Source organism: Halyomorpha halys, unplaced genomic scaffold (assembly GCF_000696795.3).
Source record: "Halyomorpha halys isolate HHAL.00 unplaced genomic scaffold, Hhal_1.1 Scaffold832.1, whole genome shotgun sequence".
NCBI lineage: Eukaryota > Metazoa > Arthropoda > Insecta > Hemiptera > Pentatomidae > Halyomorpha > Halyomorpha halys.
In genome coordinates, this window is record NW_027113014.1 from 347,947 (window position 1) to 373,935 (window position 25,989).

General features: G+C 39.3%; 1 protein-coding gene and 2 long non-coding RNA genes across 5 annotated transcripts in view; 1 reads left to right on the top strand and 2 right to left on the bottom strand.

The window, feature by feature from the left end:
* The first annotated feature begins 7,221 nt into the window (after positions 1 to 7,221).
* Positions 7,222 to 7,671, top strand: LOC136796574 (histone-lysine N-methyltransferase SETMAR-like). Its single transcript, XM_067050651.1, has one exon. The coding sequence runs from the start codon at positions 7,222 to 7,224 to the stop codon at positions 7,669 to 7,671; it is 450 nt and encodes a 149-aa protein (XP_066906752.1).
* Positions 7,672 to 10,204: 2,533 nt separating this feature from the next.
* On the bottom strand, positions 10,205 to 12,976 carry LOC106686519 (uncharacterized). The gene is made up of 3 exons (XR_001344023.2): positions 12,798 to 12,976; positions 10,697 to 10,814; positions 10,205 to 10,620 (listed from the first exon to the last, which is right to left on the bottom strand). It is a non-coding gene; the product is annotated as an uncharacterized lncRNA (long non-coding RNA).
* A 5,496-nt stretch (positions 12,977 to 18,472) lies between these two features.
* LOC106686514 (uncharacterized) overlaps positions 18,473 to 25,989 on the bottom strand; it is a 27,628-nt gene continuing 20,111 nt past the window's right edge. The window contains exons 7-9 of one of the 3 annotated variants that reach the window (XR_010844315.1): positions 22,971 to 23,085; positions 22,820 to 22,897; positions 18,473 to 22,506 (exon numbers count right to left, since the gene is read on the bottom strand). This is a non-coding gene — a long non-coding RNA (uncharacterized lncRNA). The other 2 variants (XR_010844314.1, XR_010844316.1) reach the window with 2 other exon arrangements.

The following is a 25,989-nucleotide window of genomic DNA, read 5'->3' on the forward strand; positions in this document are numbered from 1 at the left end:
GGTCAACAATGCTTGCTACTCTTGGAATATCGAATCTCTTAGAGGTTGCGCGTCCTGGAAGGGTTAGCGCTTCTTTTCTGTCTCATCGGCTATTTCATATCCTTTGATGCCTCATGCAGTCCAGGGTCGCCTGAATAAATGTTGTCGAAGGCTTAGTGGGCAGTCAGTGAGTCTGATATGTTTATTACATTTTCAACCGACGAGTTAGAGCTATTGCGATTGCACGATCTCTGCAGTGTTGACACTGCAAAGTTAGTTTAGTTGATGTTTGTTCGCAGTATTGGGAGTTACAAAAGCGATTGCTGTGCTCACCGGTGAATCTTCCTAGGTCCGTCACTACCTTCCTCAGATCCTGGGGGGTTGGCGTACGGACCATAATTCACTCTAGCGTAGTGCTTCTGCTAAGTTTTCGGTGAGGAATTTCACTTGTCATCACCAGTGGTGGGTTTTCAGGGGACCTCATTTGTCAAGAAACCCTCTACTGATATGAAAGAGGCGATAGGTCGCTAAAAATCATGTTATGGTTCGCTACATTTTGGACTTTCTACATGTGATAGCTGCAATAAATCTTCACTCTGTGTTTCCTGTCTTCTCTTGGGATTGTCTTTTTATTCAATTTTCCGCCACATGAGTATATTAATCCTGGGACGTTGGTAAACGACTATATCCTATTCCGGTTTCTCTACACGTACATCTGCTTGCAATGCTTTTGCGTCCTCGCTGTTAAACAGATTCTCCGACAACTTCGCTTCTATTTTTCCCATCTGGAAATTGCTCCCTCTTAAAAAATGATTTAATTCCCCGTTTTTTTTTTTTTATTCCCCTCCCTTGCTATTTCTGGCATATGGGGTGCGGGAGCAGTGGGGTAGTGTGCGCTGGGATTGCGCATGCCACTGCTCCCAATGTTCTTCATCCGATCGGTAGGCCCTTCTGGGTGCCTCCTGCAGTTACCAGGCTGGTCCAGCCCTCCTGGTCTCAGTCTGGGCCAGCTTCATCTTCTTCTGGTAGCTCGCGATGTTGGGCGGTCAAGTCCTTCTCTGTATGAAGTATACCTTAAACCGCATTGTAAGACACACTTCACTTTTAGTTGTTTGGTAGGGTTTGAGTGGACTGTATAATTGAAAAATGAAACATGATTAAATGTAATAAAATTCTACTGTTTTATGTTACAGAAGGTGTAGGGGGTGACCGAAAGAAAACATTGTGATTAGATTGTTAGTAGAATTTTGTACGACTGGGCTATGGAAATTGTAGATCTAACATTGAGGTGGTTGATGATGATGTGAATGTTAACTATTGCTATGTGGACTTACTTCTTTCTTCCTTCTTCCCCCGCATCTCCAAGCTTTCCCTCCATCTGCTGCTGGGAACCTCTCAAGTAAATCTACTCACTCATGGTGGATATTACCGACGAGTGAATCAAAAGAAAGGATGAACGCTTCTCTGGTTGAAGACAAGATGGCTATCTCACCTAGTCTCGGTCGCTTCTCTTGCCACCAAGAGCGCTGGAGGAGGCAAGCTTTTGATGCTGGCCACATGGGCGCTTCTGAACCTATACATGGCAGCCTTTCTGATTCAATCTTTCCGTTGCCGTAGGTTACCGGAACACTTCCCATTGGGAAATGTGTTGGGCCCACTACCTCCTTTCATCCGTAAATGAACTCCCTGAAGAAGGGATAATTCTCTTCTTCCATCAACCAGGGAAAGACCGACTCGGCAAGGGCGAAAATCCCGGTCTTTCTCAACAGCCTGGCTCGGTGTCCTTCCATGGCGGAGCAATCCACTATTACGTGTTCTGCTGTTTCAGGAACTACCCACGTGGGGCACCGGGGGTCGATGTTCTTTCCAAAGCTCTGCAGCTTTCCCCGATACCCCCATGTCCTGTTAGGATCTGTGAGACCCAATAGTCTGGGATGACCCATTTAGCCTTCAGTCTAGAAAGGACGGTAGTGAAGAATTTTCTCAAAGTAGCGCCCTTCTGGCTTCCTACTCACCGTCCATTCCACTTCTGCATTGAGTCCTCCCGCAGTATTTTCTTCCACAAGTTTGGAGTCTCGCCGATCCTCTCGCGGAGCTCATCCGGTAGCGCTTCTAGTCCCTGCCTCTTTACTTCATATTTAAGGACATCCTCCTGAGGATGAGGTCCAGGGGCACCGTTGCGGCCAGCACCTGCACCGCCTATGTGACATCGCTCTGTATGTCTTCGTGACCCTCATCAGAGCCAATCTCTGTATGGTGGCCAGTCTTCTCTTCTGTATCTGCGTGAGGTTTTGGTTTGGCTCCAGGCAGGGGATGCTTACCAGTATACCCAAGATCACACCTTTATATATGGTCATCGTTGCAGGGTACCTGAGGCCCCAAAATGCACCCCCTATCCTATTTAATCCATTGAGTGACAGTGTCACTTTGTCCTTTAGATACACCAGGTGAGAAGTGGCATCGAATCTTCTTCTTATCTTCAGACCAAGATATGTCACCTCCTCACCCTTTCTCCTTGGATATCCAGGGTGACAGGATGAGCCCTGTCCGTGGAGCCTCTTATTAGTATGGCCTGAGTTTTGACTGCCCTTTTGCGTGATTTTTATCTATTGTATGTCCCCAATGCTCTTTAATTCTTCTTGGGACGGGAGTTCCTTGTATATATCTTTTGCAGTCCATCCCGCTGCGCTACCTTTGAGTGTGACATATGTCGCCGTCTCCTGGGGTTTAAGCGGAATGGCATGAACGCTCGCAAGGACGCCAGCGAAGGTAAGTTTTTTCCTCTCCTATAGCCCTTCTTTCGGAGGCACATCCTGGGCTGGGGTCTTCTTCTTCCTCCTCTTTCTTCACGCGACTTTTTCCCAGCCTCCGCTATCCTCTTCTTCGCCGTCTGTAGAGGTATCCGATTTAAGGTTCCTTTCCCTACAGAACGATATCTGGCTGGACCTTTGGGGGCATTGGGGCCGGTTCCGCGCCCTCATATTTCCTCCTCTCTTTCACCGGAATTAGCACTACTCCCATCGTCTTCAGTTCCTCTACTGCTCTTCGATCCTCATTCCCCTTTCCTCTTCCTTTAGCCCTGCACTCGGACTTACGTTCTAAGAGGATGCGGGCTTCTTCGTCTTTACCTTCCAGGTCTTTTATAATGCCAGAAACCCTTTTCAGTGTCTCCGACACCCATTCTTTCTTCTTCTGCCAGGTAAAACACAGCCGCCTGAGGAACAAACGCTGACCAGTACGTCGCCTATTCTAGGAACCGTCGAGTCTGGATTTGATTCTAGTTTTGGTCCAACCCGGGTATTTTATTTCCCAGGTTCCCACCATATCTGGTGAGAATCCCCCTAACCGCCACCTGGGGAGGCGCCCGATGGGAGACTAGCTACTCCACACGGGCAGTGGTAGCAGCCTATGCCGACGACATCGGTGTTTACGCTTCCAGTATGAGAGCTGAACTGGAAGCTGGCCCTACGCTATGCACAGACTGCCTCTTCCACCATAGTCGCTGCTCTGAACAAGGACGGCATCAAGGTTAATCCGTCGAAGACGGAATGTCGTTCCAGAAGGGGAAAATGAGCAGGCTACCCCAGCAGTTCGTTGTGGATGGTGAGGGTCGGAAACCCTCCAATAGCATGCTCTACCTCGGCGTGACCCTCGACAGGCATCTCACCTTCTCCAGTCACGTCAGGGAGAGAATTAAGCTGGCCCGACAGAAGTTGTATAGACTCTACCTGCTCACCTCACAGCAGATCTTGCTCCGCCTCAAGCTGAAGATCTATAAGGCCATCATAAGTCCGAGCCTGCTCTATGACGCAACACTGATACGACACCTCTACGAAACTAAGTTAACCAAACTGCAGAACTTCCAGAATTACCTCCTTCGGCAAATAGTCAGAGGAACCACACTCCAACGGGCCAGGAATAAAGTAATCCGTGAGGAGCTCCAACTCCCTTTTTTTTTTTTTTTTTTGTTCTCCCTTCCTGGCATTGCTGCCATATGGGATTCGGCAACAGTGGGGTAGTGCGTTAGGATTGCGCATGCCACTGCTCCCAATAAACATCTTTTTTTTTTTTAACTTTATTTTCATATATGGTATACAAAATTAATGGTGGAACCATTTAATTTTTTGGGGACAATTACATTTCAACTGTGGCGCAGCCCAGCAATCGGTTGAGTGCATTAAGATGGAGCTACACCTTATCCACCAGCATCCGTCCGGTACGTCTAACACGCCTGGTCCGCATCCGTCCGGTTGTCACCTCCAGTGCGCAGCCCTCCTGGTCTCAAACTGCTTCTTCGCTGTCATCTTCATCTTCATCTTCCATTGGTGGCTCGCCGACTCCAACTCCCTTCTGTGCCGGAATTCATAGGCCGTAGGCACATCACATTCTTTGATGGGCTGAAAGCCTGTGCCAATCCCCTATTCCGAGAGATCGTCCCTCCACCAAGACCTGGAAGGTGGCAAAGCACGGTCCCCTGGTCGACGTGTTCGGCGAGGGATGGACTTCGGGCTCTGCAGCTTGAAGTCACCACACCACAACCAGCCGGAATGTCCCTCACATTCTTTGTAAGCCCCCGGCTATAGAGCCACAAAATGTAAAACCGCCTTCAGCGGACTATGTTTTTGCTAATCTTATAATGCCGTAAGGTAAAACAAGAAAAATTGTAAAAATGTATTTATATTATATTATTGTACATATAAATCCGTATTGTATATATATTTATGAATAAAGAGGTTTTGAAAATAAAAAAATGACCCGGCGATCTAGTTCAGTGCCAGTTGCCATAGCGACCGTAACGCTCTGTGCTTCGAGTTAGTGACGACATTGTAACGTACTTTTTCAGAACAAAGGCCTTTGTTCTCAGTGACAATATAGTGTTATAGTGATTCTCCAGACCTCGACAAATGTGGATTTATCACTTATCATGTACATTTTATTAATATTTTAATTGTGCGGAACTGTGAAATAGTGACGCGTATTTATTCACTCCTTCGATCGAGCAGTGCGAACACACAGACTCAGTTTTTCAACTGTGATTTTCCGAGCCAGTTATAACCGCTTTCCAAAATTAATTATTAAATCTGGAGAGCGATGGCTTCTGCCATTGCGCCAACTCAAGCCGCAAACCTGCCGCCAGACTCTGACGACGATATTTATACTGTCGTTGCCAGTACTTCAAATACTTCAACACGCAAGACGCGTTCGTAGGCAGGCCAAAATCTGTTAAGAAGACCGGAATTAAACAGAAGTTGAAGAAACAACCGAGTCAGGAAAAGTATGGTAATGTTAACTGATCCCAATCCCTACGACCCGCTGAAAGCTCTACCTACCGAAACAGAAACCGAGACCTCTCCACAAAAATCTATCCAACCGCCTCCAGTCGTCGTCACTAACCAGCAAATTCCGGAGATCAGATTATACCTGGCTCATTTACGCATTAATAAATACCAGGTGCGTATAACCGGAGGGGGTGTACAAATTTTCTTAGAGACCGTGGCGGACCGAGACGCAGTTGTAACTGGGCTTAAATTGCTACAAACAGGGCATCACACTTATGCCCCACGACAAGGAAAAACACAGCAGCGTTATATCATTAAAAATATAGACATCTCCATGCCCTTGGAAGATGTTCAGGCTGCCTGCCATTTACCCCTATCGATATTAGGCGTCTTCAAAAATCGATTAGTGATGTCACCAGTTCAGGTCACTATAGAAGACGTCAAGAAGGTACGCCATATCGATCAGTGCCTATTCGCTGCCCAACATTTCGTTCATCGGAAAGAACATGGCCCACCTCAATGCTACCGATGCTACCAGCATTTCGGTCATACCAAGAACTACTGTGGGTACAAGGAGGCGCGCGTGCGCTGTGCCCAAGTGCACAACATCGGTTCCTGCCCTAGGATGGTAGCCCCAAAGTGCACCAACTGTGAGAAGGATCATGTAGCGTCCTTCCGTGGGTGTGAAGCACGCCGGAAGATCATGGACCAATGGGAAGCCAGAAAAGAACTACGAGGAGCAGCCATTACGATGCCGTTAGCGGCAGGTCGTGCCCAACCACTCACGACTACGACCACGGCTTACTCGTTATTTCTCCAGCCGGCCACAACAGCACCTGCGCCAGAGCCCGTACCGGACTCTCCAGCTTCTCCTGAACCTGACCAAGTGGGAGCCCAGCAACCCCTCCCACCACCACCATCCGGCTCATTCGATCTACAGCTACTCATGATGAACTTGATGACCCAAATGAATCAGATGTTCAGCGAACTATGTTCCCGACTCATGAGAGACGTGCAGGAATTCGTGCAGGTTATCCCAGCAGTTCGTTGTGGATGGTGAGGGTCGGAAACTCTCCAATAGCATCCTCTACCTCGGCGTGACCCTCGACAGGCATCTCACCTTCTCCAGTCACGTCAGGGAGAGAATTAAGCTGGCCCGACAGAAGTCGTATACGCTCTATCACCTGCTCACCTCACGGCAGATCTTGCTCCGTCTCAAGCTGAAGATCTACAAGGCCATCATACGTGCAACGCTGCTCTATGTTGCACCACTCATGAGACACCTCTACAAAACAACACTGACCAAACTACAGAGTTTCCAGAACTCCCTCCTGAGCCGAATAGTACGAGGAACTTCACTCCAGCGGGCCAGGAACAGAGAAATGTGTGAGGAGCTCCAACTCGCGACTGTGCCGGAATTCATGGCCGTAGGTACATCAAATTCTTTGATGGGCTGAAAGCCTGTGCCACTGTTCTGTGATATCACCCCTCCACCAAGACCTGGGAGGTGGCAGAGCACTGTTCCCCTGGTCGATGTTCTCGCCTCGGGAGGGACTTCTGACTCTACAGCCTGAAGTCATCAATTCATTAACTCCAGCTGGAGTAGCCCCTCCCTATTCCTAGTATGCTAAAGGCAAACACATGCCATCATCGATGACACCGCCTTCAGCGGACCCGGCACCCTATCTTATAATGCCATACTGACAAAACAAGATGTTTTAGTTTGCCAACATATATACATACATTTTTCATTTGTATATATTTAATTGTTTGTGTTTATTTTTCTCTAGGAGGTCAGGAAAAAAAAACTAAATTAAAAAAAAAATTAAACACTAATACAACTCAAATACTATTTACAAATCATTTACAAGGTAAATAAGTATATATTATGGCATTAACAATAGGAGTATTTTGCTTTATTACTTCACAAAAGAAAACAAGCTGCAGAGGTACATAAAAAAATATGCGGGGTCTATGGGCCTTAATAGAGCCCACGTGCCAAAATTGGTTTGCCAAGTTTCGAGCAGAGAATTTTGACATAAACGACGCACCACGACCTGGTCGCCCACAAGAAATTGAACCCATTGATGTTAAGACGATAGCCAATCTAAGTCCATCCCAATTAGTGCGAGATATTACAGAGGTCCTAGGCGTATCACATACAAGCGTACAAAATCATTTGCGGAAGCTCGGCAACGTTTCTAGGCTTGATGTTTGGGTCCCCCAATCTCTGACCGAAGCCAACATGGCAACACACATTTCCATTTGCGATTCTCTCCAGGAACATCAAGATCCATTTCTTAAAAGACTTGTGACAGGTGATGAAAAGTTAATTGTCTATGATATGGGATTGCACCCAAAGAAGATAATGCTTTCTGTATGGTGGGGATTTCAGGGGTCTGATTTTTTATGAGCTGTTGCCACAAGGTGTACCGATCGATTCTATTCTATACTGCTCACAATTAACAAAATTGGATGAATCGATTCGAAGAAATCGAAAGGGTTTCGTCTTCCATCATGACAATGCTAAGTCCCACACTTCGTTAGTCACCCGCAATAAATTGTTAGGCCTTGGATGGGATCTTTTTCCCCACCCACCCTATTCACCGGACCTTGCTCATAGTGACTACCACTTATTCCGCTCTCTACAAAATCCCTGAAGTGGAAAACGGTTTGAACACGAACAGGGTGTCAGGGAGCACCTTGATCACTTTTCGCTAATAAACCACAGACATTTTATGAACATGGGATTACTCAGCTGTTGGAGAGATTGGGTAAGGTACTCGAAAATAATGGACATTACATTGTAAATTAAAATAAATATTATGTACAAAATATACTTTGCTTTCTTTCACCCAAAACAACCGAAAGGACTTATTTTCCAGCCCTATATTTTGTTTATAGTGATTTTATTTATTTTTACTAACTTGTAGTTTTGGTATGATGAATGTCACAGTCGCGAGGTGGAGTTGCTTTCACTGCAAACCTACTTCAAGTTGAAATTAATCCTTGCTTATTTCATAACTACAGCTACTTTATTATCACCAATGGAACTACTACGCATTATTATATTTCCATTTGGGGGACCATTCCGGCTGATGGTGTTGGGGTGTGGGTGACGTCAGGCTGCAGAGCCAGAAGTCCTTCCCTCGGCGAGGACGTCGGACCAAGGGGACCGTGCTTTGCCACCTCCCAGGTCTTGGGGGAGGGGAGATTTCTCGGAATAGGGAATTGGCACAGGCTTTCAGACCATCAAAGAGTTTTGTGTGCCTACGGCCTATGAATTCCGGCACAGAAGGGAGTTGGAGCTCCTCTCTGATTACACTATTCCTGGCCTTTTGAAGCGAGGTTCCTCTGACTATTCGCCGAAGGAGGGAATTCTGGAAGCTTTGCAGTTTGGTTAACGGGGTCTGGTAGAGGTGCCGCATGAGTGGTGCGCCATAGAGCAGAGTCGGAGTATAATGGCCTTGTAGATCTGCAGTTTGAGGCGGAGCGAGATCTGCTGTGAGGTGAGCAGGTGATAGAGTCTATACGATTTCTGTCGGGCTAGCTTAAGCCTCTCCTTAACATGACTAGAGAAGGTGAGGTGCCTGTCAAGAGTCACGCCGAGGTAGAGGATGCTATTAGAGAGTTTCCGACCCTCACAACCCTCACACCCTCCACAACGAACTGCTGGGGTAGCCTGCTTTTCTTGCCCTTCTGGAAGGACGTGACAATGGCATTCGTCTTCGACGGATTAACCTTGATTCCGTCCTTCTTCAGGGCAGCTACAATGGTTGCAGAAGCAGTCTGTGCATAGTGTAGGGCCAGTTCAGCTCTCATGCTGGAAGCATAGACACCGATGTCGTAGGCATAGGCTGCTACCACTGCATGTCGGTGCTCGATTGACTGGAGGCGACAAGTCTTCACCAACTCTTACGACGAATGATCTTCCACTCAAGTAGTTTCTGACCAATCGGCATAGGGCGTCGGGAAACTTGAACTCCAGTCGGCGGAGCAACAGCGGGTGGGACACGCTCTCAAACGCCGGGCTGCAGTCCAGTGAGATGAAGGCAGTCGCATAGTTGTTCTTCATCCGCTCTGGAGGGGGACACGTGTCAATATACCTATTGTAGAACTATTATAGTGAGTAATATTTCCATCGTGAATATTAAATAAATTGTAGATTTGAAAAGAACTAGAATTAATTTAGACTCAAAATAATGCCATAAGTGAAACTAAGTGCTGTATACTTCGCTCCAGAATTTTCTTTTCAATAAATATTTAGTTGGATGAAGTAATTTTTTATTTTCAACTCAAATCCTACAACCGGGAAAGAAGAGCAAAAGAGAAGTCAGAAGAACAATCTTATCAGTTTCTCATATCCACCACCTACAGCGCTGGTGAACACTCGTCATCTTCACAAGTGCCAAATTAAACAAACAATTTATTTACAATACTTAGTGATTAAAAATAATTCTTATTAATTAATTGTTATAACTTTTAGTTGACGGCTGTAGATAGATGTACATAAAAGCATGTTTAAATGGTAATGCTTTGTTTTTGTCGGTGAACTTACTATTTGTTTTCTCCGAAGGTAAGTTTCATAATTTTTAGTTGAAGTAAATGATCTTATCGAGATATAAAAAATAATAAAATTAACCAAGAAAAATGACGAAATACACTTCATAATCAATTTTAAATAATACTGTAGACATAGATGCAAAATTTTATTATAGTTTAACACGAGAAAAGTACTCGTTTCTTTTCAGTCTCCTAAAAGAGGAAATCCCCTCTCATTCCTGAGAAGAGTCAAAATGTCGATAATACCTGTTCAAGCCCGGACTAGACAGGTGCCTATTAAAGGGGCTCAACGCAAGGATCCTAGATAACAATGGTCTAATAGAAGAAATGAAAAAAAATGCAGTTTAATTAGGTTAATAATAAATTTAAATAAAAAACATAAAAAAATTGCTAGAAAAAAATGTATTTTTTAGGTATGCTTGTTTTATTCATAAACATTTTTCCAGAGAATTCATAGTTTTCCTTTCTTGGAGGTATTAATTTTAGATAACACTAACAAAAGTTGAGTAGACAAAATCAAAAAATATTTTCCGCTCCTATTTTCAAGTGATTAATTACTTTTCTTTTCCCTGAGTGTATACAAGTTCAAATAAAAATAATTTAGATATTTATTGATTATTAATAGATTGATACTGAATGGGCTAATGTATAAAATCTTGTTTTTACCCAAGTGCTTCAAGTGCCAAAATAGCGAAATGTGTGGTGTAAGTTATTTTCCAAATGTAACAAGATTTCTAGCGACCCCTCGCCTCTTCCATTTCAGTGGAGTGTTTCTTGACAAATGAACGGTGGCATTATCCTGTTGAAGATATGCATTGGTATCAACATATTCATTAATTTATGTAAATAGTTATATTTAATTTGTTAATACTCACGCCAAATTTCCAAAGCAGCAGAATGTGTCATTAAAGCAACAGCGGTGAAATTCATAACAACATTTATTAAAACTTATACAATGCACTTTATTTTCACGTGATAACGAATTATGTACTCCTGAAATGTTCTGTAATACATTATTGGATTCATATTTTTAAGTACCATACACAAAATCTGTGACTTGGAGCTAAGTTAATCATAATTCAAGATTTTAAAGTAACTACGTTTCTTAAGAATTGGAGCTTAGAACTGTAGGAGCTCCAAGTCACTTATGAAATTATATACATGTATAAATTAATTTACATCTAACTTTTTACTTTCCTGTTATGAAATATAAAGGCAGAGGGGTTGCATAAATTTAATCTCCTTTAAAGTATGCACTCCTCGATGAAGAACTTGCAATTCCAGCAGGAATTGGAACCACCATTGTTTGAAGAAATCTTTAGAACAATGAAATTATTAAGGGTCCTGAAGGTAACGGATAGCGGACAGAGTTATTCAAATGTGGTGGAGAAGACATTCATATAATCTGGTTCCTACATAATAAAGAGTCGATACTAGACAAATTTATAGATTTTCATATTCCGTGCTCTCTCGAAAAAGGGACACGAATATCAATTAGTTAAGACACATCATTATCGAAAATAAGTGTTTATGATAATATTAGAGGAAATTAACTACGAAGCAATGGAGTAGTTTAGAATCTCTTTGACGCTAAAATAACTTTGCAATATGTCAAGTTCAAGTTAAGTCGGATGGCTCATCGAAGTTTGGTGCTGATGAGGGGCACATTACGCTGCTTACTTTTTCATTTAGGCTAAGAGATTTTCTCTAGATTGGTTCAAATGCTTGGGTGTAAAAATGATCTGGATATCGCAGCATGGTCATTTGTCGCTGTGGAGCCTTCCTTAACATACAGGAAGCTATGCTATCAATGAGAATTAGAGAAAGGTAAAGTATATGTTAATTACAGTGGAGGAGCTCTTAATAGAGGTTGACTATTGGGACTTTTGGCTGGTTTAGCACACAGGCTAACTATAGACGATATATCTGCAGAAATGAATATTAGGTTTGGCTAATTTAAGGAGACCGACCCTTACATATTTATTGTAGATCTGGACTTTGTGAAAGAAGGATCGTCTAATATGAGAGTGAAAGCTCTTACGAAGCATATTTGGTCTTATAAATGGAGAGAAATTAAAATCGAGAACTAAATAATATATTCAGTGATGGCGATATTGTTAGAGTTTTTAAGTTTAGGAGGCTGAGCTGGAAAGGAGAAGAGTGGCGAAGAGGAGTGAGTGACTTCGCAAGGTTGCGAGGAACCTAAATCCCCAAGAAAATTTTTAAGGAAAAAATGTGCTACATCCCAATTGATTCCTAAACTCATTTTGGGCTTTACAGACTCTTGTTAGTTACTTTTCGAGCACATCACTTTGATGAGAGGGGCAGAAGGCGATGAGTAAGGAGTTCCTACTTCGAAGTCATGTTACATTACACTACAGGAATACACATAAAATATCTTATTATTATAAAGATATTTGTTGCCCGTATAGGTTAGGTTGAGGGGTAAGATGGTCCGGAGGCGGGAAGAATTATTTAGCATAGATCAAAGTTTCGAAAAACATAGCACATCTTCATCAGATTTTAGTTGGGACTTCCGATATTCGTTGGTATCGATAAATCTCTCTAATATAAGTATTCGACAGTTATTTTTGATAGCTGCCAATACTTTTAATTCGATAAATCTTTGATATCGGTACTTTCTTTCAATTATTTTGGAGATATATTAATCACCTTCATTCTTTTACTCATTAATAGGCATTATTTAGGTATCGATATTTTCCATTCGATGATATTGGATATCAATATTTTCGTTAAAGAATTTATGATTGCTTGAATGAATTCTTGATTATTCGTTTGATACTTAATTTCCAAGTTTTTTCTAATGAATAGTTTATTTTTATTTTTTACAATATCGTACACTTTTACAACCGCCGGAGGATCATGTCTTTGAATTAATTATAGTTATAAAGAATGTGGAGGATTAGAAGTGCAGTTCACAAATAACGCATTCAATAAAATGAAAAAAAAAATCACCAATTGCTGAGCTGATTCCAGAAAGTTCATGATTCTTAGAGACGTGAATGGCATAGGTAAAGAAGTTGAGGAATAGACAGAAATATACAGCGAGTTTGAAGACAGGTTTGAGATCCATGGTTACTTTAGCGTTGGAAAGACTCCTTATCACTAGAGACAATTCTAAGCTGAAGGCGTCTAAATTTAACTTATCTATTTATTGCATTATTCATTTAAATGTTTTCATCTGAAGAGATTCACAGGTGACATTTTTTTATTACATGACAAGGTCACAAAATTTAATCTACGTGATTATCTCCAAAAGCCTTATAAGAACTTAAGCCCGTGTGGTTTAAACCTTTCAGTATGTTTATGCGAACAGGATAAGTTGCTTGATTTGTAAATTATCGCAAGTGAAGATTTGTAGCCCAGAAGAAAAACATTTGATGTTACTTTCAAAGTAGTTCTTTTCTTTTTTCTTTTATGTTTTATCAGTCCGTTGATCATTTATTGATGTTATTGTGAAGCTCAGGTATTTCAAACTGTCTACATTTGGAAACGATTTTCCATCCACACAGACCATGTCTTTAGGGTGAATTTTTCGGCTTACAATCTGATTTTTCATTCACCATATTTTTATTCACTTGCAAGCCGATTTCCTTTGCAACTCTTTAGACAGTCTTTGCGAGTCTTTCCATGTCATCTTGGTTATTTCCTAGGACCGAAATGTCATCCGCGTACGCCAGGACTTTGTTTTTCATTCTGTCGTGCTCCCAACCATTTTCGCGTGATGTTGTTCTAATCACTTATTTATGAATATATCATCGAATTAAAGTATTGACATCCTCTCTGTTGAGTTCTTTGAGTGGTGAATCATACATCAGACAGTGGTGTCATATATCAGACATTTCTTTTAAGTCTTCAATCACCTTGCACAATCCATGGCTGTCCCCCGGCAGTTTCTTCAAAGTTTAGACTGAAGAATAAAATTTCAATTCGATGTTAACTAAAAAACAAATAATTATAAAATCAACGATTACTCAGCTTAATCATTCTTCTTGCGTTTATTACTAAACTGCACTTGATATTTTGCTTTCAAGATGCTACTAAATTATAGAGAAGTATGAAGAATCTTACCAGAAAATATTGGGTCTGGAATCACTGCAACAGTTTCATAATTTTGTGCAACTTTGCAATTTTGCAAGTCCAAAAGAAACTTCCCAACTTTCTCTCCCAATATTCGGATGTGTAATCTTGTGAGAAAGGGGCCTAAGCCATCTAAAGCGAAATTTGGATTCAAGGACTCAGACATAAAAGAGAATCGTTCTGATACTTCATATGTTCAGTTTATTTTCACGAAACTAAGTTAGAATAGCCACTGAAAGCATAATCTACTACTCAGTAATCTTTAAATAAGACTGAATTAGAAAGGATTACAAATAAATTGAAAAACTCAAATTGTAATTTATAAAACAATTTGATGCACTAAGCATATATGTAACTCAAATTTAAATTGATTAACTTTACAATAAACTAAATAATCATCTGATGATAAGTGATTTGAATTGCATTTATAATTTTACAATACGTTCTATATGAAAACTAAAGAAGGAAGTAGTGGACTTAGATTAGACTGAATTAGATTATTACTGAATGAATTATCCTACTTTACTATTACTCGTACGAAGATAATTCTGTTGAATAACTACTGATTTTTCTTTATTCCATTATGAAATGTTGCTTTCTAAAAAACTGTACCTCGTGAACTATTAAACGTATACAGCTCTATTAGGGCTCATATATATATATATATTTTCATATTTACCATACTTTAAATTATAGTATAATTATCACTAGATTTTCTAGTGTTGTTAGTATTCATGATATGGTACCCTGAATAAAAAAATAACTGTTTTTAACGCTTTGAAACAGGCGCCATTTTGTATTCCCACATACTGTGCTTGGCAGACTCATCAATGTGGAAAAGTAACTATACATAGTTTTCATTAAAGTAATAACAAATTGAGGTGGAATAACTGTCTTTCTTCCCCCTTGGGCCGTGTACTATAATGAATTGATTGATAGCTCACAGGTTTTTAATGTATTTTAGCAAAAATATTAAAAATTGTAAATTGATTAAAACGGAAGCACAGTGGGTTATTGGTGAAAAATATTTTTAGTATATCCCTAAATATTTATCTCATAAATCTGGTATTGTCTCTTGACATACCAGTAGAAATCCTTTTACAGAGCCCTTGCATTAGCCTCTAATCTTGCTATTCTTTAAACCCCAGAACAACAACCATTAAAGTTTATTAAATTGCACAACTGTTGACAATTCTTCTTAGAATCGAATTGACTCTATGGTGGGTCGGGTTTTGAGCGTGGTTTCATCGGGTTTCAGAAATAAAGAGGCACATAGACAGAAGAAAACATTTATTTTGAACAATAATTTACTGAGTTACTAAATGTTTTTGAAGAATTTCTCATATTATGTATATCATTATTTATTTATTTTTATGACTTTATATTATTTTTTCCCTTATTTAATTTATAGTTTAGAATTACCAAAATTGATAAATGGCAATGCATTGATTAACATATGAAGAGTCTTATTAAACTGAACAAAAAAGGAACGAGTAAACGCAAAGGTCGAATATTCTCAGAGTAGTATTAACGTTTCTCTAGAATAAGCTTGTTAGGGAGAACGTTCAGTGTTACTGTTACTTAATCCAGTGTCGGGCGCGAGTATCATTCCACGAAGTTGAATGCAAGTCATCGGTGAGAGGAGCTCTCCTCCCCACTACCTTCTTCACTTTTAACCGTCGACCTGCTAGTTAGGGAAACGACATCGATTTTTTGAGGCTGGTGTTTTTAACATCGATTTTTTGAGGCCGATGTTTTACGTTTTTGTTTTTTTAGCAGTAAGTAACTTAGTAGAAACAAACAATTTAGTTTATAAACAGATTCCTATCAACAATGTGGAAGTACTTCCTACCTTCACGCTAACAATGGGACAAAGATAAATTAAAGGACTGTTCCAACAACCACTTCTGATTAGCGGGAACTCCGCGGAGCATGCCCTACAGGGTTTGGGAGGGGGGTACACTTACTTCGCATGCTCCCGACAGTCATTGGAAATAAAAATACGACATCGACAACCAAAATATCGATGTTTTTGAACATCCATTTCAGTGACATTAGGTCTGTTCTAGTTACTTCTGATTATCCAGAACTGCACGCACCAAGCGTAGTATAGGGTTTGGAAGGGAAAAAATTACGCATGCTCCGGACAGACAGAAGTGGTTGTTGGAACTAAGAATGCGACATCGACAACAAAAAACATCGATGTTATAAAGTATCAATGTTCAATATTAAATTATCGATAAGGGATTATACAAAAAAAAGGGACATACGGAGCTTTGTTGTGATACGAGCATATAAATACATCACTGCGGCGTAACATGTGTACAACATTACGAACTGCAGTAGTATTAGTAAGGCAGTCTACGGTCAGCATTATGAGGCATTGGAGCTGTTTGATCCAACTGGTGCTCTCATTCACCGGACGCACGCTAATCTACTTGTTTTTCGGGGAACTGTGTTTCGAGGGTCTCTCACCAACATCTTATTTCCTACCAGCTACAAACGTCCATCTCGGATAAGATTAGGCAGGAGAGTTATCCATATCGACCCTACTCCCCCGGCCATCTACTGTGAGTGGCTATTTTTTCTCTTCGTCGATACTCCTTAATTTTTTTTGTTAGTTTTCTAACTAACATAAGTAGTGGAAAATTTAACTTCTTTGTTTTGGAAAGCAAATTGTTTTAGTTTGTATATATATCCAAATATTTTTTTAATTTCATAATTAAATTTGTATTTTTTTGTAACAACAAAAGAATTCATTTTTATAGTTCACTTGTTTATATTTTAATATTATTAAATTATCTATCAACTAGATTTTCTTTTTTGATTTTTTTTTTTTAGATTATTTTCAAGTCCTTCGTTTATTGTTCTTTAACTCGAACCAGCAGATAATTAAATCTGGAAAAGAGTTAAAGAGAGAAAAGAAAAAACTAGTTTTTAAATTGCGAAACAATTTAAATGATGTTTAATGTCAACCAAGTAAAATCTCATAGATTTCCTACAATAATGATTTTAGCAGATTTATTTGGCCAAAAACTCTTTTAAAACTTCCTGACACAACTTACAAAACAACTGTCAATTGTACATGTTGAACAGAAAAACCTCCGGAAATTTCATTGAAATGTAAGTTTTACGTATAGCACTAAAAATTTAATATTTAATGTGTTCCTTTACCATCCTCACCACAAATGTGTGTACATTTGAAATAATTTTCCAGCTCTCCTTGTTATTGGTAATTAACAAATGCATAAATATAAACTATGAAAGGATTCAAGAATAAAGGAAAAAATAATTTTTTCATTGTTTCTGGGCTTGTTATCACAACAGTCAACATTTTGACTATTGTCATAACAACCATGTAAACACGAAAATAAAGTTTTTGTTTTTTTTACTTTGCGAACAAATGGAAATATAATAATGGGTAGTATTTCCATTGGTTATAATAAAGTAGCTGTAGTTTTTAAATAAGCAAGGATTAATTTCAACTCAAAGTTTGGTGTAAGTGGGTTTGCGGTAACCAACCACCATCCCACTCTGGCAGCAAAGGGGGTTCAAAATGAATATTTCAAAACTACCAGGGGCCTGTTTCATAATAAGGTACAAACTAATACTATTAGTCTTTTGCTTGTGCTTTGTACTATTTCGAATCATAACTAAAAAGTACAAAATACAAGTTTTACTTTCGAAAGTACAAGGAAAACATCGGAAGGTTACACTATGTTTGCTATCGTTATTAGACTTCTAAATCGGGAAAATAAGTGACATATGAGCTGTCTTTTCTAACGTTTGGTTGTTTCATGGTTTCTTATGTCAAGAATACATACAATTGTCTTAAATCATAAGTGATATATTAGTTTTTAGTTTCAGTGTACTTGTTTGTCTTCCAATTATTGTCCAAAAATGGCTAATGTAGAATGTTTTGTTACTGAGGCATAGTAGAATAAATAAATAAATACTAGCTTACCTCTGGGAGAACTCTCACATTAGATATATTTTTTCCTCTCTTTAATACATTCTGAGTATAAGATATGTCATGGAAAGATGTATATTCATAAAACAATATAACTATAAATGAAAATGTAACGAAAGCCTAAACACACACAATTGATAAAGCTACATACTTTATTATAACTATTTTGGAGTAACACTTTACACAAAAAGCAAGGACCATGTTTATATGTAATAGCATTGCAGTTTTCTTTAATAAATATACTCTCTTGAAATTAAAATTGTTTTGTTTTCATTTAACAATAATGTCATTAATATATTCTATTAGATTAATTTATACTTCACATATATCTTGCATCACAAACTACTCACATTCCTTCCAGGACCTACACATTTTTAGCAGCACTTTTGAAACATTTACTTGCTTGTCTAGTACATACTACTTAAAGGAACACCTTTATATCTTAAAAAAGTAGAAGTCAACACAAGAGCATTTTATTTGTAGGAGGTTGCATATTCATATCAGTGGAAGAGCATCTTATATTCAAAGGGAAACCAAAAATGTTTTAAAAATGAAATATTCATCAAATAGAGGTGTTTTTTTAAAGTATTATATACAAGACTAGTAATAAAGTATTAAGTGTAAAAAAAAAGATGGTTATTTCACACAACTTCAAAGCTGAAATTGTTCTTCACTCTGTAAGTTTTTTTTCTAGGAATTTTCTCTTCAACAATATTATAATTAAATTCTTGATCTTTACTACTTTCAGCACTAAATAATAAATCTTCCATCATTTTTTTAAGAAGTAACTAATTAAAACAAAGCTCACATTAACAACAGGAGCACTATTATTAACTCTTAAAGATAACACAACTATTAACCTTATGCACTATTATATATACCATATTGAGATTGAGACGTGTACATTAAAAATTTTCATATATATAACTTATGATTAGTCTGAAAGATTACCTTAAAACAAAAGGGGGTTCGGGCAGAATAACGACACAAGGATACTTAACAACTGGCTTTATTATTACAATAATCTGGTATATATAGGAATTGGTTTGTTGTCAAACTTAGAAGTAACTAATCATTATTATCATGAGGATATATACAGCTAACTCCCTCACATATATACAGCCTAACAAAAAATATATATATATATATTTCCATAACACTGAAACCACGAAATAACACATAAGTATTCATTGTAGAGCACTACTACATTAAATATAACCTGAAATAATACAATCACTGAAAACTGAAAAAACAAAACAAAAAAAAAAATCACTCTCTTGATGGTCCAGGCTGAGCGCCGTCGTCCGGCTTGACACTTTGTACTAGGGGGATACTCGTAATTCTTCAAGATGAACTGTGCGGGACCTAATGGGTGATTTACGTCTTTTATCGTAAAGAGATAATGTTAATTAATGGTAATGATAACCGTAATGGTAATGATCCGATAGGGGCCCTCGTTTTATTGCGGGCGGTTCTCAATCGACGATATACAATTGTACCCAATGCTAGCGGACCCATTTTACAGACTGTGGGGCGGTCATTAGCTTTCATAATTCTGATTTGTTTTTCACTTATCAACCTTTCACGTACCTTTGCCACGTACCATGTCTCTTGGCGCTGCTCCCTTTTTTTTGATAAAGTTACGCTCTTAGGTCGTTGTTGTTGGTTGTAATTAGGTCTCCCATATCGCGACGCCTTTGTCCGAACACTATCTCTACGGGTGATATACGCTATAACTGCGCGGGGCATGGCTTCGTATGGTTCGAGGTTCCGCCCTAACTTGAGCAACCGAAGGTGTTCCCCTAGCGTGTTGTGCAATCGTTCAACCGCGCCCCTGCCCTTGATGTGATGGGGAGTGTTGAGGCGCCAGGTAATCCCCAAAATTTTGCTCTCACTGCGAATTGGTGCATTATCAAACTCCCTACCGCGATCCGATGTGATTTCGTCCGGTACCCCATAGGTTGCAAACCATTGGAGGATCCCCTCCCATACCGCCCCGGGGGTCTTCGCTTCGATAGGGTTGGCCATCGAAATCTCACTGAATGGGTCAACCGCTGTTAGTCACGACTGTTTCTCATTAGAGTAGATGTCCACTTTGACCGATTGTAAGGGTTCGAGTGTGGTGGGCGTGGTTACCTGTTCTGCGGGGCAGAAGAAGAGACTAGCCACTACGCAACGACTGGCTCTGCTGAGGGTCACGAAGGCGTATAGGACGGTGTCGCATGAGGCGGTGCAGGTGCTGGCCGGAGCAATGCCCCTGGACCTTATCCTCAAGGAGGATGCTACGAAGTATGATGTGAAGAGGCAGGGGCTGGGAGTCCTACCGGCGGGACTCCAGGAGAGGATCGGCGAGACCCCGAAACTTTGGAAGAAGTGCCTGGGGGAGGAGTCGATTGAGGAGTAGAATGGACGGTGGCGGACAAGCGAAAAGGGTGCGACGCTGAGGAAATTCTTTCCCCCTCAAGATAGAGAGCAGGTTGGGTCATCCCAGACTTTTGGGTCTTGCAAATCCTGACAGGACACGGAGGATTCCGGGGAAAGCTGCAAAGCTTCGGAAAGAACATCGACCCCCGGTGCCCGACGTGTGGGGTCCCGGAAACAGCAGAGCACGTGGTATTGGACTTCACCGCGATGGAAGGACACCATGCCAGGTTGTCGAGAAAAAGCGGGACCTTCGCCCTCGCCGAGTCGGACTTCCCTCTCATGATGGAGGAGGATAACTACCCGCGCTTCAGGGAATTCATCTACGGGTGGAGGGAAGTGGTCGGGCCAACGCACATTACATTGGGAAAGGCTCGGCCGCCCAGTGTAGGCGAGCCACCAATGGAAGATGAAGATGAAGATGACAACGAAGAAGCAGTTTGAGACCAGGAGAGGTGGACTAGGCTGCGCACTGGAGGTGACAACCGGACCAGGCGTGTTGGACGTACCGGACGGATGCTGGTGGATAAGGTGTAGCCCCATCTTAAGGCACTCAACCGAGTACTGGGCTGCACTACGTTTTTAAAATAATTGTACCCTAAAATTAAATTAAATGGATGGGTGGCTTGTACGAGTTGGCCTAAGCTCGTTGCCGATCCGTCGAGAGTAGGTTTTTTGGACACAGATCAAAAAGGGGTTCGTGAGAGCGCTCGTGTAGCATCTCCACCGTTGTTCTTTGTCTAGTTGCAACTGAGAGCTGTTAGGAGGTTAAGGGTGTTTGTTGGTACTTTTGATAATAAGCTTTATATTTAATTTTATTTATTTATATTTAATTTCCTTTCATTTTCTTTGTTTTGTAATAAAAATAATATAATCCCAGTGCAATGGCAGAAACCATTTGTACGTCCGCCATGCTTGCCTCTCTAAATGACACTGACACCATGGTCCGCTATTTGTATACCGCGCATTTGTATAAGCCAATGGCGTGCGGCCAACATGTGGATCCGGATGTGTTTACTTGTACTTTTTCAATAGTACAATAGAACACACTCCCAGTACAAGTATTAGGATTGTACTTTGTAACTTGTACTTATTTACTAATACTATTAGTTCCATAATGAAACAGGGCCCAGGTGGTAACAAATAAATATAATCACAAAAAACAATATATTTAAAGTTTTAATGTATAAAAAAAAAAGACTCCAGCATAAATAGAATGTATATTTCCGTTTACAAACCAAAAATAATAATAATATCTTCTTGAAGAACAGATGAAAAAAAATGGAAATGAAATACTTAACAAAAACCTATTTGGACAACTTACAAACCAAAACAATTAACTAATAAGAAAATAAAAATAATAAATATATACAAATTGATATTTAGAAATAAAAATTATTTAGTACCATCAAAATTGTATACTTGATATTGAAATTTGCACTTTTTATTATAATTTATAAAATAATAGTCTATTTACTTCGTTTCGAACTGGTGATCTCTGACTGTCGCAGGGCGCAGATCACAGAGTAAAGCACAATGATTTCTTCTTCGATAAGCAATAAACATAACAACTTGCACCAGGATGTCCCGCAATGGGCTGACCAATAATAAAAGAAGACAGTTGAGTCATATCAACTTTCTGTGCAATGCTGGAAGTGACCGCAAACTGAATTCCGGGGACTTTGTCTAAGTTCAGTTTGTCAAGCCGTAATACACGTAATACACTCATCAACAAATAAAACAATATGTAACATATACATACGCACGTACATATATACGTGTATATACAAGTTACGGTTTCGGCAGTGCGATGTCTGCTGACTGGGCTATATCAGCTGATCAAGTGACAACCAGCTGTAGAATGCGTATATACAGACAGCCTCTGCAAATACATCAGTCTTTGACTTCCTACATTTCATTTCACATTCCTTTTTCTCTTTTTAATTTGTTAACCCATTAAGTCATAACTGGTGCTAAAACTCAGTATCTTTAGATATAGGCCGAGTACGTAAGTTACGATTTAAATTTCTCAGATGATGAGACATGGCAACTAACGTTGTGGCAAGACCGGCAGTTTCCAGTCCCCTGAAAACCCATCATCGGTGATGACAAGTGGAATTCCACAGCTACCAAAAAGCAGGATGAATTATGATCCGTACAACCACCCAGAATCTGAAGGAGGCAGTGTCAAACCTAGAACATTTCAACGGTGATACCGAGGAATTAAATATTTTTTAAAAATATTAAAATAATATTTGCTTATGGGAATAATAGAAGCGAAGTCGAAGAATCTGTTGAACGGCGAGGACGCAAAAGTATTGAAAGGAAAGGAAGGTGGTCTGTCGCGTATGGGATGCGTAGAGTCGTTTACACGCGTTTCGGGATTAATCTACTCCTGTGGCTGAAATTTAATATGAAGACAGTCTGAAGAGAAGGAGAAGATAAAAAACGCAAAGAGAAGATTTATTGCAGTTATCGCAAATACCAAGTCCAAAATATAGACTACCATAACATCATGTTTAGCGACCTGTTGCCTCTTTCATATCAGTGGAAGGTTTCTTGACAATTGAACGATGGCCTTAACCTGTTGAAGATATTGGTATCAACATATTTATTAATTTATGTAAGTAGTTGATATTTAATTTGTTAATACTCACGCCAAATTTCCAAAGCAGCATAATGTGTCATTAATGCAACAGCGGTAATATTCATAACAGCATTTATTAAAAGTTATACAATGCACTTTATTTTCACGTGAAAGCGTATGTATTCCTGAAATGTTTTATGCTTTATTGGATTCATATTCCTAGATGTCTTTCTTAAAATCTGGGACATGGAGCAAAGTTAATCAAGTTTCTATTTTTTTAATTAACAACGTTGTACAATGATTAAACCTTTACGTGTAGAGGCAAAAGGTTTTCTGTATAATTTTTTTTTTTATGCATCAAATCTCATGTACAGCCTCCTATCTGAAAACCTTTAATTTTTTTTCAAATTATTTTTTCTTAACAGCTAAAATTTATACATAAGTTTATGTGGCTCCAAGCCACATATGAACTTATAAATATGTATGAGTTCATTTACATTAAACACTTCACTTTCCTGCCAAGCACCAGAGGTATAAAGGCAGGGAGGTTGCATAACTCAAATCTCCTTCTAAGCATATGTGAAGCCAAAAAGCGGGAGGATTGGCCACGCTCAGGGAGCTCCAGGTTACTTGACGTATTTTATGCCACAGGTGTTAATATTATAAAGTATAGTGTGACTCTGTCACTAGTTGTCACATGTTTTCACTAGCATAGCATATTCAATACCACAAAACAATGTTTGCTGGACTATTACAACCACATTTGGCAATATCGCTAAGTTACGCAATATCTGGTGCAATTCAATTGTAATCCGATTTCTAAAAACCGGAAGAGATAAGCCATCCATCTAACTACCACCCAATCTTTCTTAACTTTTATCTGCAAAATAATAGGGAGAGTGGTCAAGAGAACATTAAAGTTAATCCTAGAAAAATATAACCTTATACAATCATTCCAATCGGGATTTGGAAAAGGCCGATCCACAATTGACAACTTGATAACTTTGCAGACAGAAGCACAGTATGCATTTATTAACAGAAACAAATGATGGCAGTCTGTAAACACAGGTGTAAATTTCAATAATTTTTTTTTTAATTTAAGTTGACAAAGTGGAAACAACCTATATGTAAGTATTTAAATATGTAAAATATAAAGATTAAAGAAATAAAATAATGAGTATAAATAAAGTAATGAGATAAAGTAAAATTAAAGTCACGAAAAAAAATGAGAAAAGAAAATATGTGGTGAGAAAAGAAAATATGTGGTGAGAAAAGAAACCCAATAAGGATTTCGAAAAGACCGATCTACAGTTGATCTGTGCAGATCAGAAGACAGAAGGACAGTATGGATTTATTAATGGGAACAAATGATGGCAGTCTGTAAATGTAGAAAAGCTGGCAACTACGAGTGCATAGTAAGGAGACGTTGGAGCCGATATGTGTGTGAACACCAAGAGACTCACGAAGTGTATATTTTATTTTTTACAATATAAAAACAAAAGAGAACATATACCTTTTTAAACAATAAAAACATATGTTACACAATCAATTTTTCATTTCGTTAAACGATGTGTTGGCCGCAACAATACTAATTAAGAAAATCTCACAGTTCATTTAGCGTTAAGTTAGTGAATACTTGACAAATTTACAGATTTCGACCAGATAGATTTACGGATCTAATACATTTATTCCTTGGTGTCGAAAAGGGACATGAATACTAGTTACAGACCCATTACCGTCAATAATACTAGTTACAGACCCATTACCGTCAATAATACTAGTTACAGACCCGTTACCGTCAATAATACTAGTTACAGACCCGTTACCGTCAATAATACTAGTTACAGACCCGTTACCGTCAATAATACTAGTTACAGACCCATAACCGTCAATAATACTAGTTACAGACCCATTACCGTCAATACTACTAATTACAGACCCATTACCGTCAATAATACTAGTTACAGACCCATTACTGTCAATAATACTAGTTACAGGCCCATTACTGTCAATAATACTAGTTACAGACCGATTACCGTCAATAATACTAGTTACAGACCGATTACCGTCAATAATACTAGTTACAGACCCGTTTCCGTCAATAATACTAGTTACAGACCCATTACCGTCAATAATTAATATGTAAACGATAACTTGACGCGAAACAAACTATGAATCAAAAGAGGAGTTCAGGATCCCTTTGAAGCTGAAATAATCATGCAAGATGTGCAATGCCAAGATCGTGTTAAGTCAGGTTGCTAATCGAAATTTAGTGCTGATAAGAAGGCCGATGGGTTTACATACTCTTGTAAGATAGTTCCTTACATCTTTATCGTGGAAGAATGATTAGGAGGAGTCTTTTATTATAGTGGGAGCTCTTACAAAGCATAATTGGTCTTATAAAGGATGAAGAGAACCAGGAAAAATCGAGAACTGTATAATTTATTGAGAGATGACATCGTTGTTAGCGTTTTTATCTTCTAGATGTTGAGCTGGAAACGGGAGGAGAGAGGGAAGTGAGTGAGTGACTTTGCAAGGTTGAGAGGAGCAGTGATCCCCAAAAATTTATTTATAACAAAAAAAGGGCTACGTCATAATCCAACACTGCGGTGTTGGGATATGAAAATTTAATTCCATTGGGGTTATGGCGTTGCGGAAGAAATTAAGTGCATAGAGGCTCTGTTAGCTACATTTTGAGCGAACCTCTTTGATAAAAGGCTTAAGGAGCCCTGAATTTAAAACAATGCAACGCACTACAGGAATACTTATTTGCTCAAATAAAATTTCCCGTTGATATTTTATTTGTTGGTCGAATAGGATCGATTGACAGATATCATGATTCGGGATGCAGTTAACGAAATACACAAAATAGTAAAAAAAAAATATTTATTCCTTTTTCGTCCAACTTTTCGACCGACAATCAACAAAGCTTAAGAAAGAGCTTGCGATATTATGTGGTATCAGAACACATACTGCTATTGAGTTCTTTAAAGAAATACCTCTGTACATCCCGAAAATCATCAATCCTCCATGGATACACAGGCTACCAAATACAATGCTCCAATTATCCCGATTTCCCAAAGGCAGTA